Source organism: Biomphalaria glabrata, chromosome 8, assembly GCF_947242115.1.
Source record: "Biomphalaria glabrata chromosome 8, xgBioGlab47.1, whole genome shotgun sequence".
NCBI lineage: Eukaryota > Metazoa > Mollusca > Gastropoda > Planorbidae > Biomphalaria > Biomphalaria glabrata.
Window position 1 is genome coordinate 36,642,705 of NC_074718.1, and position 20,563 is coordinate 36,663,267.

At 36.9% G+C, this 20,563-nt stretch overlaps 1 protein-coding gene across 2 annotated transcripts in view; it reads right to left on the reverse strand.

The window, feature by feature from the left end:
- Positions 1-19,844, reverse strand: part of LOC106075489 (serine-rich adhesin for platelets-like) — a 68,197-nt gene extending 48,353 nt beyond the window's left edge. For both annotated transcript variants that reach the window (XM_056037245.1, XM_056037244.1), the window contains exons 1-8: positions 19,455-19,844; positions 14,602-14,756; positions 12,813-13,037; positions 10,976-11,172; positions 7,117-7,255; positions 5,350-5,614; positions 3,284-3,446; positions 412-517 (exon numbers count right to left, since the gene is read on the reverse strand). In XM_056037245.1, coding sequence (XP_055893220.1) covers positions 412-517; positions 3,284-3,446; positions 5,350-5,614; positions 7,117-7,255; positions 10,976-11,172; positions 12,813-13,037; positions 14,602-14,698 — 1,192 coding nt within the window. In that variant the 5' untranslated portion in view covers positions 14,699-14,756; positions 19,455-19,844. The remainder of the gene's footprint in view (positions 1-411; positions 518-3,283; positions 3,447-5,349; positions 5,615-7,116; positions 7,256-10,975; positions 11,173-12,812; positions 13,038-14,601; positions 14,757-19,454) is intronic.
- Between the last annotated feature and the right edge of the window lie 719 nt (positions 19,845-20,563).

Here is a 20,563-nt window from a genome sequence, read left to right on the forward strand (position 1 = left end):
GTTTGACTGATGGGTGGAGGGCGATTGCATGTATTGCCCTTTCCACCTGGTACAACCCTTTTTTCATTTTATATTTACTAATGATAAAATTTGAGATTAAAGTGTGGTGCACATAGTATACAAATGGGTTCAATTATCAATAAGTAGCTTAGGTTATATAGATATTCAACTACTTTTGCTCACAAACTATGATTTCTCCATAAAAGTAGGAGCGCCCCCTCCCCTCACTTAGAGGGCTTGAGTGTGAAGTGCAGTAGATGCACCCCCCCCCAACCCCACCGAATCGGTCAAGATACCAGAGGGGAGTGACATAATATAATGATTATATAGTCTTTCAACTAATTTTATTTACAAACTGTAATACGGTCGTAGTTTGAGAACCACTGAGTTAGACGTAAACAATCCCTTTACCTGTAATATAAGAAGTATCCAGTGCGGTAGGGCCTGCAAGACAATTCATGGCAGTAGTGCGACCAATGATTACCATGTATTGCACACTTCTTGTGATATTTGGCATCTGAGGAATAAAAATAAAACCTCAACTAATTCAAAGTCTGACAGGACAATGTCAAAGAATGGGCCGGCCTCTCGATATACTGCTACGAACAGCAGTTCACCTGGAAAAGTGGTGAGACTTTGTTACGCTGTCACTGCACCCCTTCCATGAAAGATTATGATGATGAGGATGCAACCTCCGTTACAGAGGTCACCATGTCACAAGTGAGTGATGCCTAAATAAATGTCTTGTCAGCCCCATCTAACTGGTATTTACTAATGGTGCATCAAGTAAGCACTGCACTCCTATTCTCTAACGAACTAGTTCGAAGCTATACACACTAGTTTCCACGTTATATGCTTTCAAAGCCAACCAAAAATTATCCCTACATTAATAAACATTCAATATATCAGTACACGATATTCTTTCCAGACCTAGGGTCCATAAATATGATGATAGTTCAACCATGTCGAGGCCGATGGTTAACTAGGATGCCGTGTGGCCAACACAAGAACCAACAATTTGTATTTTTTTCCCCCGTGTGGGAGCTCATTCAAAGTTGCGAATGAACTCAGAACTTCACAACGCCATAGAGATTATTATTTGATATTTCTATCTATCGTCGTCCAACAATGATGGTCTTGTGAAATGGTAACTTTCATTTAACTATCTTCTATCAACTGCTTAATTGCCGCAACTTGAAGTAACTATAAAGACCTTTTTCTCATTCATGGTAATTACACAGACCATTCCTCACACATTATGCTTTACAACTAACACAGGCCTATATTTACACGTCTCTGTGGTCAATACAGTTAACACACACAAAATAACACATACAATTACACACTTGCCAGTCTTTTACCAAGGCTATTACAAACGACATTACGTCAATAACGCGTCCATTTTTCCCAAGTCATTTTAAAACGGTATGAAGCAGCAGACTAATCAAACATTACTTTTTACATTACAAATTGGCATCCGTTGCCCACGTAGACTCGACTCAAGTCACCCAATCTTGAGGAGCAATATTTGGTCTTTTGGAACTTTAGCATTGACTAAGCCTACTTTATAAACTACACTATTGACACACCATCTACTACAACAATGTTATGTTGGTATCATTGACTAGAGGGGGCGCGGTGGCTGAGTGGTTAAGCGCTCGGTTTCCGAACCTGGGGTCCTGGGTTCGAATGTCGGTGAGGACTGGGATTTTGAATTTCGGGAATTCTGAGTCCACCCAACTCTAACGGGTACCTGGCTTTAGTTGGGGAAAATAAAGGCGGTTGGTCGTTGTGCTGGCCACATAAAACCCTGCTTGTTAACCGTTCGCCAAAGAAACAGATGACCTTAACATCATCTGCCCCATAGATCGCAAGGTCTGAAAGGGAAACTTTACTTTTTTAAAACTTATCATTGACTAGACTATTGACACACATCTACTATAATAATGTTATGTTGAAATCATTGACTAGACTATTGACACACCATCTAATACAACAATTTTATGTTGGTATTATTGAGCTGGGTCAGCCTAACCCGCGGCTAAAAAATCACTCTCTCGCCTAATCGATATGTTCAATACAAATTTGTCAACTTCTTGAGTGCAAAGTGAACAAAGATTGAACGGAACAAACAATGAAAAAAAAAAAAACCATACTGGTGCCGAAAAATGTCTGAGCTCCAGTAAGACGTGCTATCGATACATAATCAATCTGTTGCGCGATCAGGTAACTACCAGAACAAAGTGCCTCGCCATCAAAACCTCATCTTGGACCGTCAAAACAGTTTGCTGAGGGGGAGGAGACGTTCCCCCCCCCCTCCTCATTGTCTTTGTTGACAAGAATTAACCCTCTTTTTTTTTTTTCTTTGTTGTGGGTTCCTTCCGTACTTAGGATCAGATGAAAGAAGCTTTTTTATTTTTCTTCACGGACTAAGTGTATGCAAACTAAAAGTTAGTTTATGCGGTCTAATGGCTACTGCCATGCGGGGAGGTCGGTCCAGAAGAGGGTTTATGAGTTGAGCCCCATTAAGCCACTGCAAGTAAATAGCGTAACTTTATAATGCACTGATTACCGATACCGAAGATTATAGAGATGAGTGCAGTATGTCACTTGACCTCACGACCTGGTGTCTGACTTTTGTTTTAGTGTTCTATGAGTTCATTGCTGCTCATTCACCCCCCCTCCCCCCCCCCCCCACACACACACAAATATAAAAAGTAAGATTTCACCCTTTAAATTTTTTATTTTTTTTAATTTGGTTAAGGAACTGGTTTCAGTGCTTAATAAAATAAGTTTGTCGTTTCGCCCCTGCCCTTCTTTTCCTCAGTCTTAATGTTACCATGACAACCCTAGTCACATGACCAGATGAGATGAAGAAATTCACTAACTCATCGCTACAATCAGTAAGAAATAACTATTGCTCGTGTGGTTTTGATTCTATTCACACCAAGAGTGGCTAAACAATTGCTCGTGTGGTTTTGATTCTATTCACACCAAGAGTGGCTAAACAATTGCCTGTATGGTTTTGATTCTATTCACACCAAGAGTGGCTCAACAATTGCTCCTATGGTTTTGATTCTATTCACACCACGAGTGGCTAACCAATTGCTCCTATGGTTTTGATTCTATTCACACCAAGAGTGGCTCAACAATTGCTCCTATGGTTTTGATTCTATTCACACCACGAGTGGCTAACCAATTGCTCCTATGGTCTATTCACACCAAGAGTGGCTCAACAATTGCTCCTATGGTTTTGATTCTATTCACACCACGAGTGGCTAACCTTGGAGAGGATGAACGAGACGTTGGCCAGGTACTGTGTAGTGGGTAAGATGATGGACATGGTGGGATACTGTGGAGGCGTCACCGACTGGTCACCCTGAGTGAATTTGACGACACTGACCGGTCGGTCTGATCGAATGTAGACAAGCGCATCAGTGAAATATCTGTCGAAGAAAATACAGGCATCAATGAAATATCTGTCGAAGAAAATACAGACATAAAAAATATCTGTCGAAGAAAATACAGACATGAATGAAATTTCTTTTGAAGGAAATACAGACATCAGTGAAATATTTGTCAAAGGAAATACAGTCATGAATGAGATATCTGTCGAAGAAAATACAGACCCAATGCAACAAGAAATAAAGAATACATATTTTGTGTGACTACATTGACTACAATTTCACAAGATTTTAGGGGTCCTCCATGTATTACGCCATAATAATAAAGTTAAGATACGCTAGAAATAAAAAAAAAATTCCTTTGGTTACCTTTTTTTTTTTGCTATAAAACTTAAGGCTGTTGGATATTTTCTGTGTATGAACGGAAGTAACTAGCTCCTAGTGGATGTTTTCGTATCTTCTCTACACTTCCTTTATTATGTAACCGGATATACCAAAAACATAGCTATTTATAGTTTTCCCGGCGTATTGGAAAATCTCCAATAGTGTTTAAGCCAACCAATGCTTCAGTATTTAAATATAATTAGATAAGATATCTTCAAAAAAAAAAAAGAAAGAAGATAAATACTTTCTACGCATTTCATATGTCAATCTAGTCATGCATAGTTGGATGGAATAATTGCACCTTGAGTGTTTCTGGCACTTTCATTAAAATTACCTCTAATACTTCTAGTTAGTTGTCCATTTGTTTTAAAAGAGGTGTTAAAGTCATTGAATAAAAGTCTAATGCTTCCATCACATTGAAATAAGTTTATGCTACCAACGGATGAAGTTAGAACAATTTGATTCTGCAGCGCTAAAAAGTGCGCAAAATATATCATATACCTTTTAAAAAACAAAGCTTATCTACACTGAGTTGCGCCTTTTCAAAATATATTTCTAATAAATATTTTTTGCGAAACGAGTTTTCCAGTCTGTTAGTTACAAAGTCTAAATATAGAGACTTGATGCAGAAGATGACATATCAGATATTTTACACACATTAGGATTTCTTATGCTTGTGAACGCAAATAATTTTACAGTTGCGGAAGCTGTATAGTGGAGAATTGTAGAAAGGAAAGCCAAGAAGGTTGAGAACCGCTGCTCTTGACTAACAATAAGTGCGATTAGAAATACTTTTTTACCAATTGTTTTTATTTAGCGCAGTTTGATGCTTTTAGCGTTCTCACTACGTTATGATCCTATCACTTGTCTGGATGAGTTGGAAAGGGGAAGAAAGAACGGGGTATCTGGGTGATCGCTTTTTAAATGTATTTTTTTTTAAACGGGAACGACCTGAATTCGAACTTGAGTGCTAAACCCTTCTCTGGCTTCTCAAGCCAACGCGGTAACCACTCTGCTAGCGAAGAGTCTATGAACATGTGAAATTGTATAGCTGTAGTTATCTATTGTTTCTATTTCATTTATGTGTTCACTAAGCCTCAGATGGAAATATGAACAACATTCACACACGAAACACACACACACACAACCAGTGCTTTATGAATTAGACTTCTATGTACTTCTCGATGACGACAGATGACCTGACCGAAAGTGGGATATGGGACTTTAAATTTTTTTTTTGTTTTAGTCCTAATGGAAAGGAGACGGCCACTTCGTTCAGATCTGATGTAACAGTGGGTTAATGGGTGCAGGTTGTCTTTAAGAATCAAGAGTGTTTTGGGAAGGCCTCTTTCATGAACTATTTCTTCAATACTCAGAATGTGCGAATTGTTCCGATAAGGAAAAAGTTTGGACGCCCTCTTCTAGTGTGTTATTGATTGTTGACTGAACAAAGTAACCAGCATACAGTTAAAATGAGTTGTCATTATAATCCATCATTCAACTTGCTTAGGTTTCTTTTTACGAAAAAAAAATTAAATTCTCCTGTATCAAAACGACTTACCGTTTTAAGTGCTGGAGGCGACTCATAGAGAACCTCTGCTGACCAGTAGACATGTAGACAACAGTGGAGTCTTGGAAGGCTAAAATGAGAACGAGATCGCTGGCAGAAGTATGTCTGTAGGTCTGGTAGAGGACAAATTCTGTCCCATACGTCCTAACAGGTGAAAGAAACTCCAGGAAGGCACCAGGCACTGGGCTTCCACCTACAGGCGTGCCAGCTGACCCACTCAATACACCCACAGACACGTTGGCATGGATGACTGCACCTGGCAAAGAGACAAGAAAAAAAATAATAAAGGGAAAGAACTACACTTTTACAGGGAATATATCTCAATTCTGTAAGATATATTTCTCTTTTTCGATACGAATCAAATTAAATAATTACTAATCGGTTATTTGTGTTCTGTTTTGTTAGGACCGATGTCTAATTGTGCAAAGTTTCGACTTGATCCTGGAATGAAAGGGAAAGAAATAACGAGTTCAAAATTTGTACCAGACAGACAGACAGACAGAGTGCGCTGATATAAGCATTGGATCCATTGCAGTTTGCGTGTAACTCTGTGGGAAAGTTTATTGTGATTTACTGCGTTTTTTCTATTTCTTTCTCTTGAATCTAAGTAACTCGTCTCATCTATAATGACAGATCTTGAATCTCGAGGGACTACTCTGAGTTGTTTAATATACATCTTTATAAAGAATCAAGGTCTATAGATATTCAAGTTTAGTTCGATCATTTTAAATTTATTTTTAAAAATGAACTTGAAATTTAGATCAACGACTCAACTCTATCCAGTAGCCACTCTCAAAGAACTATTATTAACAACTCTGGAACAGTGTTTTATTCATTTTTCGTAACAGTCATTTGAGATATTGAACTAATTTGGCGTTTTGTTTGTTTTGTAAATCTATAAATTAACAACCTTACTAGTCCAAGTTTTAACTCTTGGTCTTGTCTTACATAAAGTTAAAAATACAAATATCACTTAATGTACATTTAATCAATAATTGCGTACATTTCATTTTTTGTGTTACGTTTATTTGAACTTTGATTCATATGTGTGCCATTACATGTGAGTTTAAATTAAAGTATTGATTAAGTTAGGTGTTTTGTGTCTGGGGATGACTGTTGCAACTCAAGCGATAATATGAAAAACTACGTATTAATTGTTGTTTTAAATTATGTACAACTTATATGCATATTAAATATATGTTTTCTCTTTTAAAAAAAGTAAAAAAAAAATTGTGTGTGTAAATGTAGTAATGCTTGACAGAACTTACTTAATTTAGCAATGCAATTGTAAAAAAAAAATAATTTTTGACTAAAAATCTAAAACCATTGGCATAAATGTGTTTAAGGTATGGTGAGTTCTTATTTACCCCTTCAAGTGTTTGTTACTATTAATAGTGAATAGTTGTAAAAGTGGCGTATTTTTATGAAAAAACTGCTTGCATAAGTGATTTAAAAAATTAGATTTTTCGCTTTCAGAAAAGACAAAAGTAGCAGTTGCATAAGAACTTTGAATGGTCTAAAATATTATGATGTCGGATTTTCACTATCTCTACTAGTTTACGAGATCTAAACGGGACGGACGGACGGATATTCCACACAAAACTAATAGCGTCTTTTCCCCTAAAAGCGAATAGTTAGTATTGTATCATGTATTATGTGTGTGTGTTGCAGTCTCTAAAAGCGAAAAGTTAGTATTGTATCATGTATTATGTGTGTGTTTTTTTTTCCCTGCCTTAGATGAAGCACAAAGAGACTGACCTGTGATGTCATAGAGTCTCTGGACTTGATACACCTGACCTGGTTCCAAGTTGATGGTTAGGTCTTCAGCTGCTGCGGGTGATTGTGTGTCCATCACACTAATCGTGTTCGAGTCTTGGGCCATCAAGGTCAACCTGATCTAGTGTTATAGTACTCCAGCATTGAATATATAAATAGCAAAGTAGAAGAGTCAAGACTAATCAATAGTTTGACATGACTATATGAAAGTTGTAGAGGCGTATACGCTCTATGGACTACACCAGAATGTACTTCTTTTATTTCTCAATACATGACACCCTGTTTCTTTTGGGCCAACATTACTTCCAACTTAGCGACATCGCTTCTTACAATGCATCTTTTTAAGTGTGCGTCGCCTACATCTTAACATCACTGAAGCCCATTTCCTGCACAACTTAGTGGAACCCTTCCTTCATGATCAAAGATGAACACAATCTCATTCTCTGTGTACGCCAGGCGGGCGAAGCGTTCTATTGAAACTTTGGCATCAATGAATCGCAAGGGATTGAATTACAAGTGACATTTTATCTATCTATCTATCTATCTATCTATCTATCTATCTATCTATCTATCTATCTATCTATCTATCTATCTATCTATCTATCTATCTATCTATCTATCTATCTATCCTATCTATCTATCTATCTATCTATCTATCTATCTATCTATCTATCTATCTATCTATCTATCTATCTGTCTGTCTGTCTGTCTGTCTTTCTATCTATCTATCTATCTATCTATCTATCTATCTATCTATCTATCTATCTATCTATCTATCTATCTATCTATCTGTCTGTCTGTCTGTCTGTCTGTCTTTCTCTATATAAATGTATTTCAGTATTGAACTGCTGGAAGAGACACAGACACCTGACATCAACGCTAATGAACAAATGTGCGCCCAGTAAAATTGAGATAGTATTCGTTCAGTGGCGTAACTAAGGGGGGGGGATGGGGGGGAGAATTTTAAAATCCCCCCGGGCCCCCACCTAGGGGGGGCCCCCAAATGGGTGTCCGAAATAAATTTGTAAATACATAAATTAATATATTTGATTGATTTTTTTTCAACATTTATAGATTAAATTTATCACAAAGACTAAACCTAGATCTAGGTCTATCAGTACGTTGACTTTGTTGACATTTTAAAAATATTTTTTCCAACAGAGATCAAAGTTTTTTTTAAAGTTGGTTTAACATTTTAAACTTTGTTGCCACGAATAAAACTGCATGATGTACAGCGAATTCCAGTTATCTTGTTACCTTTACTAATAATAGATCTAAATGACGAGTATTGTGTGGCTACACTACTTAACCTTGAACCAAAATTTACAGAATCGAGTATAACAGATCTAAAAGTTATTCTTAATAATGCTAAAATAGTCCATTATTCGGGTTTGGCGTCTATAATTATAGAATTAAACTTCACACTCGAGTTATTACCCCTCTATTTTTCTTTCCTCCATTCAATGGAAACTCCTTTTTTATTTCCATCTAATCCTTTTGCTTTCGCACAAAACATAAACAACAAACAATGACGTAATATCATATAATATTAGCACATCCTTCCTTTTGAAGTTATTATCACACCCTTCCTTTTAAAGTTCTTAAGAGTGATATCTACTAGCAGGGCCGGCCCTAGCATTTGCGGGGCCCTATGCGAAACGGATCGCGCGGGGCCTAGTCTGGGTAGGGATAAGCATAATGTCAAAATAATTTTTTTTGAATTAGAAAATATGTCTACTTTCGTCTTAACAATAAATTTTTATCAAATGAAAGCTCGCAATGACACTATCTATTTATTGGCACCCCTAAATGTCAATTTCGTCTATTCTTCAGGAGATCTGAATAAATTCAAAAAAAGTTCAGGACTTTATCGCATATTTTGCCTTTTCATGAGATTTCCTGGAGGTCCTGGAAAATCAGGAGGTCGCGAAAACCATGTTAATTTATTTACGTTATAATGGTTTAATTTAATACTTAGAATTAGCGCGGGGTCTATGAAAGCGCGGGTCCCACTGCGACCGCATAGGCTGCAGAGGCCTAAGGCAGGCCCTGTCTACTAGGAACTTTAACAATTCGTCCACTTCTGGTTGTCTTGACTGGCACAAGTTCTCTAGACATTGGTCTATAACTGTCTGTTTCGTTTGTTCCAACAGTTTGCAGTTCATTGTTTTCATCGGTATCATAGTACCCAGAGATGTCTTCATCGAAACTCTTGTTCAAAAAGCGTTGATTTCTTCTGTATGTTTTTCCATCGTTTGTCTTTATGATGTAAGATCTGGGTGCTGAATGTTTTTTTTATGACAACTGCTTTCTGCCATGTTTGACCTAGACGAACTCTCCGACAGAATAATCTTTAGGTAGTCTAGCTTTTGCATCGTATTTCACTTTGCTTTTCATCCGTCTTTCGTTGAGAAATGTCTCTGCATTTTGAGCTACCGATGGTTTCAATAGTTTATGATCAGTTGGAATGATTCCCTGAGTCTTCTACTCGTCAGCAGTTGTGATGGTGAATACGGTAGTCCACTTATCGGAGTATTTCTATACTCGAGCATAACGAGATATGGATCTTTCCCACTTTTGTATGCTCTGAATCCTTTTGCTTTCGCACAAAACATAAACAACTAACAATGACCTAATACCATATAATATTAGCACATAATCTTCTTCATGCAGTGGAAAATTAAGAATTTTTTGCCTATCTTGAATTCTGGTCAAAGCTCCTGCGCCTAATTAATATAGTTCAGAAGAAACTACAAAAGTCTGGACTGCATATACGGGAAGCTGCTAAAGAAATTAGTACCCTTTCATGCTTTCTGCAAAATGATGAGAAACTGACAAAAACCCAATCCATCGAGAGTGAATACTATGGATTCCCTGTAATCAAAACAACCAGAAGAAAGAAAAGACTTGATGGGAAGTTGAGTTCTAATGTAGGACTGTCAATAGAACTGCAATTCAAACGTGTTGCGGCAGAAGTGCTGGACAGATTTCATATGGAGATGAAGGGCAGATTCCAAAGGCTGGAAAGAAAATGGATACCTTTGGGTTTCTTCTTGAACCAAGACACCTGTTAGATAAAGACACGCTTATGACAAACTGTGCTACTTTTCCTGTTTGTATGATGAAATAAATGGAAAATCGCTTTTTCAAGGATGTCATTGATGCACGAGCACTTTTCATCAACAAACAGTAATACAATCACCAATAGACATATTTAGGAAAAAGGCTTCATATGGTAATTACGTGTGCTCAAACTTTGCAACCTCTTCCGAATAAAGCTAACTCAGGCCACTTCCATTACGTCATGTGAGAGATCATTCTCAAAGCTTAAGTTCATCAAAAACTATCTCAGGAGCACAATGACGCAAGAAAAGCTTATCATGGCTTTAATGTCAGTGAAGTCACAAATACTAGAAAGTATCGATGTAGTTGATGTTATAGATGTCTTTGCTGCACAGAATGCACGACGTGAAGCGATATCAATTGAGAGTTGTCACTTGTGCATTATTTAACTAATAAACAACGGCAATATTCATTAAAAGAGTCTTCATGATTATTTTTTTGTTAAGTTTACTGATATACTGAACCAATTTGATTTAGGGCTTATATATATTTGCGTACATTATCTCATGTCATATGTCGAATGTCAAAATGCAAGGGGCCCCCAAAGAGGTCAATCCCCCCGGGCCCCCAAATCCCTAGTTACGCCCCTGTATTCGTTTCATAATGTCATTAGCGATAAAAACACATTTTCTAATATAACCTCTAGCATGGTGATCACTTCCTAAAAATGAAACAGATTTTTCGAGAAGGTGATGAGTAGTGTCTATGATTAAATTACCTCTGTGTACTGACTCGCCATTAGGACAAGCTGACATTTTGCAATGCCAGGCTTACAGTAGGTCACCGCCAGGTAGTGGTTGCCCCAGGACTCTACAGGAAGTGACGTGTAGCCATCCATCTTCTCCGTAGTTATGACGTGAACGCCAAAGGCCATGCTAGAGCTGAGATGTATGACCTGATTGAATCGACCCTCTCCTAGGTAGAAGATAAGTAGGTGCGTGCGTGTGTGTTCAATAGACTAAATTTTTTTTTTAATAACGCAAGAAAAAAATGTCCTGAGTCAAATGAAGCGTGAAGGTCGATGCTCTTGATTTATTGCTCGTATACAGTTTAAGTAGACCTACAAAGAAATCACTTCAAATGCATTTAGTGAGCTTAGAATTACATAATTGACCCAATCGTGTTAGTGTTGAAAATTCCCTTTCAATAATATTAAAACATGCGTTGCTATTATATACAAAAGACGTCTAATAGAATGATTGGTTTACAAATCAGATATGCAAGTAAGTGGATGGTTTAAGCTTTAGATTTATTACTGTTGTTTACTCTAATGGTGCGAAATTTTTGTTCAAGATTTAAGTTAGAAATTTGAGTTTAAGATTAAGTTTAAAATTTTTGTGTAAGGTTTTTGTAGACGATTTAGGACGAAGATTTAAGTTGAAGTTTTCATTTAGATTCAAAGTTTAAATTTTAAGATTGAAGTTAAATATTGAAGTTGACGACAGAAGTTATGTTCCTTTATTTGTTTCTCTAGTTAGTTCAGAAACAGCTTCCATGAGAAATCTTTCATGATGGTTAAAGGAACAAAAAAACATCTTCCATGAGAACTCTTTCATGATGGTTAAAGGAACAAAAAAACATCTTCCATGAGAACTCTTTCATGATGGTTAAGGAAGTAAAAAAAGAATATAGTACCCAAATCTGTCACTTCAGAGAATTGGTCTCGAATACAAGTTTGAAAGTCATCAAAACCCAGCACCACTTCTCTAGTTGGCTCATGTCAAGATCAGGCGTATAGATTTTTATTCTTATTTTTCTACTGTCTGTAAAATGTCAGTCTGTAAAATGTCTGTCTGTAAAATGTCTGTCTGTAAAATGTCTGTCTGTAAAATGTCTGTCTGTAAAATGTCTGTATTTTCTTTGTTTTTGATGCCGATGTTCTCTGCATTTCTGCTCTTCACATGAAAATTAATTCACATATGGTATTAAGAAATCGGCGTTTGCAGTCCATTTGGTTAGTTTTAGCTCTTGAGGGCTACTCTAGATTTGCAAACTCTTGTCTTAATTTTTTTTTTTTTTTGGTTTAAAATGTAACATGTTGCCAAGATAGGCATTTTTTTCATCAAGCCTTTTCACTTGCAGCATTTAGAAGGCAACTACAAGGTTCTTATAAATGTTGACCTTTTTTTTGTCTGTGATGTTCAGACCGGTAGGCGCAGTAGCTTAGGTAAAGCGCTTGGCTTCCAAGCAGGGTGTCCCGGGTTAGAATCCTGGTGAAGACTAGGATTTTTAATTTCGGGATCTTTCGGCTCCTCTGAGTCCATCCATTCTAATGGGTACCTGACATTAGCTGGGAAAAGTAAAGTCGGTTGGTCGTTGTGCTAGCCACACGACACCCTCGTTAACAGTAGGCCACAGAAACAGAAGGCCTTTACATCATCTTCCCTGTAGACCACACCACAAGGTCTGAAAGGGGAACTTTTTTTATGCTCAGACCTATCAATGCAGAACCACTTTTTTTATGCACTCACTCTCTATATTATCTACAGACTCTGCCGTTTTAACCCCACAAGGTTCCTCATGCATACGAAACGAGCAAGTAAAGGAAGGCCTACCTTTCATCATAAAGCTTGAGTTGTAGAAGACGTAGTCTGAATTTTTCATGCCAATGGACCAAATCTTCAGGTCGTTCCAAGCCTCACCTGTCACCCTAACTGTCACAGCAATGGAGAAGTTGTTAGGGTTGGTGACGTAGACTCTGTACTCAAACGATGAACTCAGAGTGAGGTTCACTTCCGGAAAGGGTACGTAAAAATCGACTCCATAACTGGACAGATTTCCTGGGTGGAGATTGTAACATTGGAATCTTACACGAGGAAACAACCTTTTGTGGTATGTAATGTATGTATTGTATGTATTGTTTGTATTCATTTATGTTAGCTTAAACATTATCTCACAAACATGTTATAATCCACACCTCTCACATACATTTATAATTTACATATCTCATAAACTGATTATAACACACACATCTCTCATACTTTATAATCCACACATCTCTCATACTTTATAATCCACACATTATATAGACCTTACAATTCTTCATCATGTAGTCCTACCGTTAGAATAATAAAACAATAACTAACACATTTCAAAAGCACAATGTTTTTAACTCTTACAATAACTTCCTTTTTTAATTTTCGTAATTCCATTTCTCCCCCCCCCCCCCCCCGCCTGGCTTCCCCTCTTAATTAGTTAAAGTTAATGGGATCCTCGTGCAATCATTGATTCAGTGTTTCCATAATTCTGTGAACAAAATCTTTACCTCTGTTTTGAATTCCTCTTTTCTAACTATCAAGTCACAAACACAACACCAGGTTAATCCACACTTTAGGTATTTAATCGCCTTATTCTTTATATCCGAAGGTCGTAGGAAATGTCACACAAAATCAAAGTTTTAAAGAGGCTTTAAAGGAAGATTTTAAAGTAACCTGGTGATCTACATATAGAGGAAAACATTAAAAATAACATGGTTGGCCTGGTACAAAGAAGGAAAGTGGTGGGGATCCTCAGTGTACTCGGCTTTCGGCCTCGTTTCTAGCCCGAGATATTGGACTTAGAGAGGTAATTACAAATCTGGTACCTATGTCATCAAGGTAGACGAAATAAAATATTTAAGACTACTATTTTTATATTTTCTTTTTATATTTTCTTTCAGAAGTACAAATGTCTTCCAACAGGACAAGAACCTAGCAATGAAAAGATGATGAAGTTCTTTTAAGTTCACTAAAATGATGCTTTAAAATGCTCCAATTTTTGTTTAATTAAAAAGCTTATATCAACTCACTCTGTCTCTCTGTCTGTCTGTGTATCCGTCTGTCTGGTAAAAAGTCTGAACATGTGTTTTTCTGCCATTTGCCTTCAGGCCTGTGACGTGGCAACGAGCTATTTGTCTCAGCTACCCATGGGTTGTGACGTTGCAGGTCACTGTTCAGGCCTTTATAACGATTAATCTCGTTTGAGCTGAAGGCTTTTCGAAGTCTAGGCGCGAAAGCCTGCATGACCAAACCGCTCTGTCTGGGAGACATCCAAGCCAATGTCTATATTCCCAGGTGTCTGACACTCCGGGCTAATTGACTAGGATACATGTTCGAAGGCTGAGCACACCGGGAACCCACGCCATCTTCGTATGTTTTACCAAGCTAACCATGCAGGACTCGGCATTAGTGTAACGGTTCCTTGAGGAACGGTGCATGGAGATTGAAGAGCGTACCCGGGGTCCTTAGAACCGAATGATAAGATAGGTGTCTCAAACAAAGACACATTTCATGGCGGCATTTTTCTTCACATCTATAAACAACTCCAACCAAACAACTTGTCATTAGCTATTAGATAATTACTGACCTACTGAGGACTGACAAAAGTCAGCCTTTGAGTCCATAGTCAGGATGATTAAAAAGCAGATGAGGTCAGAGATCAAGAAGATGTAGGCAGCCTTCATGACTCCTCACGTCATTCTTTGATTCAATTAGTTCTCACCAGTGCTGGACATGGAATTGCTAGGAATGTACAGATTACACCAGAGTAGATGAATACGAACTTCAATAGATAAATACTTAAACAATAGTTAGATACACAACTCTCTAAAATACAGATAAATAATCAAATAGTACTTAGATACACAACTTTTTAGAAAATAGATAAATACTTCAATAATACTTAGATACACATCTTTAAAAAAATAGATATTACATAACCGTTAATTTAAACTACGCATGCCTTCTTGTTTTCTATTGGGTATTTTCAAAAAATAGAGTTACTAAGAAAGTAGTCTGCTATTTTTAAGCGGCCCCTGTAAGGTGAAAAGCCGCTATTAGGTTTTGTGCAAAATGTTCGTCTGTCACATTCAGATCTCGAAAACTAGAAGAGAAATGAAAAATATTATTTCACCATGCGATGCGGCTTGAAAAGTTTAGGTGCAACGGCTACTTTTGGTTTTCTTAAAGCAAACTGTTTAGTTCATAAAATTAATTATGCAAGGTATTTTTTCATAAAAATACACCAATTCTAAAACAATTACATAAATATAAGGGAGGTAATTTTACAATATGTTAACAAAGAAAAGCATTATTTTGTGCATTTTCGATATCACCAAGTCAAATACATGTATAAAATGTACAAGAAATGTTCACAACAAATATAACTATTAGTTAAAGGTGTTTTTTTGTGGTCAACTAGCTGCTAAAATTAAAAGAAAACATTTCTGTTTGTTAATAAAGGCTAAGAATGCACTTTGCATGTAAATATTACGCACATTTTTTTAAAATGGACGTTTTATGCAGCGACTTTCTTGCAGTAGCGTGACAAATTATAGCACTAATTAGTTCTCTCAAAATTTTAAAATATTCAGATTTTATTTATTTTTGTTTAGTGCCCCCATCAGAATAAAAGACGCTTATTTTTGTGCGTTTTGTCTGTTGGTCGGTCTGTCCGTCACGTAGATTTGTATTCCCAAATGTCTCGATCAATATTGCAATGTTATAAAATACTTAAACTAATCTACTATTTTTAGGCCTAAATTTAATATTCTATTCAGTCTATTAATAGATTATCTAGGCTTTTTAAAAAATAAATCTGATCAAAATTACATCCACATTATCCCAAATTTATATTTTAGATCTAGATCTGGTAGATATAGATCTTAAGAGTGCTAAATCAGAAGTTTAATTTAGGTAGATTTACATCCTCATTCTAGTTCCATTTCAATGAAATTGTCAATAGCTCTGTTGGTAACTGTGCTGGGACATCGAGCAGACGTTGCCGAAGTACAAGCTTGAGGCCTTGTTATTTTCTTTTTTTAAAATTACAAATCAATACCAAAAGATTATCTAAAATCGCTCGTCTGACACATTGTACATATCCAGTAGTTGCCATGCCGTAATGTGTAATATATCTCTTTATCAATAATAGGCTATTAGTTTGTTATTAAGTTTACAGCAATGCCTGGTCGTGCGGTTATCGCGCAGAACTGATTATATCGACGGTCCCGGTTTCATACCCTGCTCGATGCTATCCCCCGTCGTCAAGTGGGAGATTTGGATAAGGAAGTAAATAATCTTTAACTTTGAAGGAACATCCAAAAGATGTAAAACATTTTACAGAAATTTTTTTTTTTTTTTTACAACGCCAAATGAATCTTTGAAACATTATTACTTTTGGCAATCAAAACAAAATCACGTCTTGAATATTCGTGCGAATAGGCGTAACCGACAGGGATCCGACTCCGACGGGGGCCGCCTCTGAGTTTGTGTGACAACACAAACTCTCTTTGTAATCTTGTTTATTGATTCATTTCTTGTCTATGCCTATTAATAATTGTACAGTTTTAACTTTATCCGAGAATGGGTGTGGGAGAAATAACGTGTACAGACGGACAGAGTGAGTTGATATAAACTTTGGAAATATCGTTTTCTGTAATACGTTTTTTTGTAGTGGAGTTGAGACTACCTATTCTTGAGTATGCTCTTCTGTCTCACGATGGTTCCTAGATCGAACCCTGCCCACTTCCATTGCATGCCGTCCTGCAGGAGGTCTGGTCCAGGACGTAATAGCCATCATTCGTGAAGGAATGTCCGAAACTTAACAAACCAAATTTAAAGCTCAAGGTGCGACGGTTTACACGTCCCTCCTGCAGAATAGGAAGACCTTCGAAGCTGTGAAACATCACTTTTTGAGATCATAAATCTAGATGTGTGGTAGCGACGTACCAAAACATCCTAAGCCAGAAACAGCATCTGATACATGTGATCTGTTGGGGCATTTGTTTTCCGGTTCCGTCCGAAGTACAAATTCCGATGACGTCACTGTGGAGAGAGCGTCCAAAGTGTCGCATATCTTGTACGAGTGTCCCCATATATCTAATACCATACACTGCAAACGGGTCATTGATACAAAACTGTAACTACCAACGTCAGTATCAAATATCAAATATTATATAAATCTAGATCCCTATAAATAAGTTTGTAACATAATATTTTGCGATGAAGTAAAAGTATTTATCTCTTGGCTTTTTAAAGCGGCTTGGCATTTTTTTGTATTTAAAAACATCTTCTTTCTTTAAAGTTCTAAAAGTGATTATTAGTTTTGTTTGTCTGTCTGACACGTTTTTCCTCCTTTAAGTTTTCAAGCCCTAATCGAACTTCTCACAGTAAGCATGCGTCGATGACTCTATCAATAGCCTGCAAGGCAGTATGGGCTATATATCTGACGGAATGTCGCAATCGTGTGGAGTCAGTTGTCCCCACATAAACGCAGCACAAATGTGTAATGACTAAAGCAAGGGGAGGTCGTACAAAAAAAATGAAGTCACTGTAATTAAAAGCTTCATGTCAAGTTTTGTGTCGGAAATCTAGTCTTCAAACTGAAATTAGATTTATCAAGCAGTCTGACAACCGACCTCAATCTTGTTTCTTTCTTCTGTTATACAGTTATAGTTATACAGTCGATGAACTGCTGGACATACATTAGTTATTCACTTGGCCACGCGAAAAATTGCACTCCTTATTAATCTCTAACTCGAAGACAAGCCTTATTTATCTATCTATCTATCTATCTATCTATCTATCTATCTATCTATCTATCTATCTATCTATCTATCTATCTATCTATCTATCTATCTGTCTGTCTATCTATCTATCTATCTATCTATCTATCTATCTATCTGTCTGTCTATCTATCTATCTATCTATCTATCTATCTATCTATCTATCTATCTATCTATCTATCTATCTATCTATCTATCTATCTATTATTTTGTCCTTTCTTACTGTGTTTGTATTTGTCTTGACAATGTTACGATAGACAATACCGCCTTCAGCCGCCTTCATACAACTTCTACAGCGATTGTTTTATTAAATTTTGTTTTTGTATTTGAAGATTATGATTCAGTGTTTTATGTATAATTGCTACTTTACTTTTGAGTCTTCTATCCTGAAGGCTTTCTAAATTTAGTGATTTTACTAAAGGTGTTACTCTAGTCAAATGTGAATATTCGTTTGTTATGAATCTCACTGCTCTATTTTGTGTCTGTTCCAGTTTCTGAATGTTTTCATGAGTTGAGGGGTCCCAAAATGGTTCCGAACGTTCATTTATTTAACTTTTTAACTCTTTCTCTCCTAACTGACGATTGCAGCGTTGATTCCACCAGAATGTGGTAAATAATTACGGAGAGAAAGAGTTAATAAATATGCGGAAATACCCGAAGACGTATCGTCTGTTCAAGATCAATATTTTCTAATCCTCTAGCCAAATTGAAATTATTTATATATATTTTTTTAATTAGAAAAATTATAACGGTCAAGCTAGGGTTTTTGCAGTGTGGCATTCAGATCTGCCTTTTAGAAGTAGCAAAATATCGCTTTTGATTTTTTTTAAGAGGTCGAGATAGATGTAGATCTATATTTATATGCCAGTGACTATTAAAGTAAATGACGTGTTTGAACTTCCTGTTTTGGATGAAATTCGCCTTATTATTTTTATTAAATGAAAGATGACAATGTCCTTTTTTTTTTTGTGATCGCGAGTAGGATTGGCGTTTTCCATATTGAAAGACACTCAAAAATGACAATTTTGTCTATTTTTCATGACATTTGTATGAGTTTTCATGATATTTTAATTATTTCAGGAGATTTTCATTACATTTTTTCGTATACTTTGCAATTTCAAGAGATTTCCAAGACCTCCTGGAAAATTAGGAAGCCGGGGAACCCTATGTAAGTTAAAATGGTTAAATGTATATAAGTAGAGTTAGCGCTGGGGCTATGTAAGTGCGGAGCCCACTGCGGTCGCATAGGAGGCAGTGCCCTAAGGCCGGCCCTGCCAGCTACCATGCAGTGGATATAGTGTCTTCTGATTATAATCAGATGTGTTTTATTTTTTTATTTTTTACAATATTATTTAGTTTTTAAAAAAGGTTTATTTGTCTGTACATACAACATACGCACGAGTCCAACACTTTACCATCACAAAGAAATTACAAGACAGCGATCACAAAAACAAACAAACAAAAAAACAATGAAACACAAGAGCTCTGCCTAACCCTAACCCTAACCCTAACCCAAAAGAAAATCCACTAGACATAACTCATTAGAAATTTAGTTGTATTTAAAATCTATTAATGATAATGAAATACTAAAGATAATGATATATATGTATTATAGTGCTCTATCAGGTAGTGTTATCTACAACTTGTAACTTACAGATTTAATGAAGACTCTAGGGTCAATATAACAACCTGGTCTACAAGAATACACCACAGTTCTGGATCTTTGAACGGATTTGACATTCTGACCAAGCTTGCACTGAATCCGTAAAAAGTGAGTCTTTCTTGGAGAGTATTGTTTCTTTAAAAAAAGACAAGTAATTAATTCATCTCTCCAACTCTTTCTCTCTCTCTCTTTTTGAAGTGTCTCCACGCGAATTGTATATAAGTTATCCCCGCTTCACTTGCAAAGAACTTGTTTGGCCGGACTCATTTTTTAGTCGAAGTTTTATTTTCCTGTGCTATCGAACGTTCGCAGCGGGCGGCGGTATTGTGAGAGCCGAGTACAGACTCAAGCGTGACCGGCAGGGAAAATAATTCCTGCAGTATAACAGACATGCTCCCCCACACCCTCGTAACCTCCTCCCCCTTTTTACGCCTCTGACACAAGAATGGAGAAGTAAAAACTAAAAAAAAAGAACCTGGTTGTTTCAGAACAGAAAGATGCTTCTTTGTTGGATGCTCTAAATAAAACAATGCTAACTTCTTGAACCGAAGCTTGGGCCGCGGATGGAGACAAAGAGAATAGTGACGTAAACTTCGAGATATGCGCAAGATACGATATGAAGTGAAGCGTCTGGAAAATCGCATCTTTAAACCGGCTTAAGCTATCTTGAAGACCATCACGCAAGCTCCTTTTAAAATATTAACAAAAAAAAAACATTAAAAAAAAAAAACCCAGGTTTGGAGGGGGGTGGCTTGAGGAGGTATAAGAAGTATTAGCAATTATTACGTTATATCTTTTGCTTAAAATATTATCTAGTAATAAAATGATGTGGATCATACCTACAGCACAGCCAGTTCACTATGGTCCAACCTCTTTTGTGGACCAGTGGGGAGGGTGTATCTGGGAGAAGGTTTCCGGGCTGTCTGTATTCACTCAGCCCCGGGTACGCTGTTCTGCCTCATCGTGGCACCCGGTCGGAAACGGTTACTTGAGGGGGTAACTAGGCTAAATGAATGGCGAAACATAACTCCCTTGGGGATGCGGCAAAAAAGTCCCCACAAACTTGTCACCAATCCATGCGCTGTTCCTCAAGGGACCGT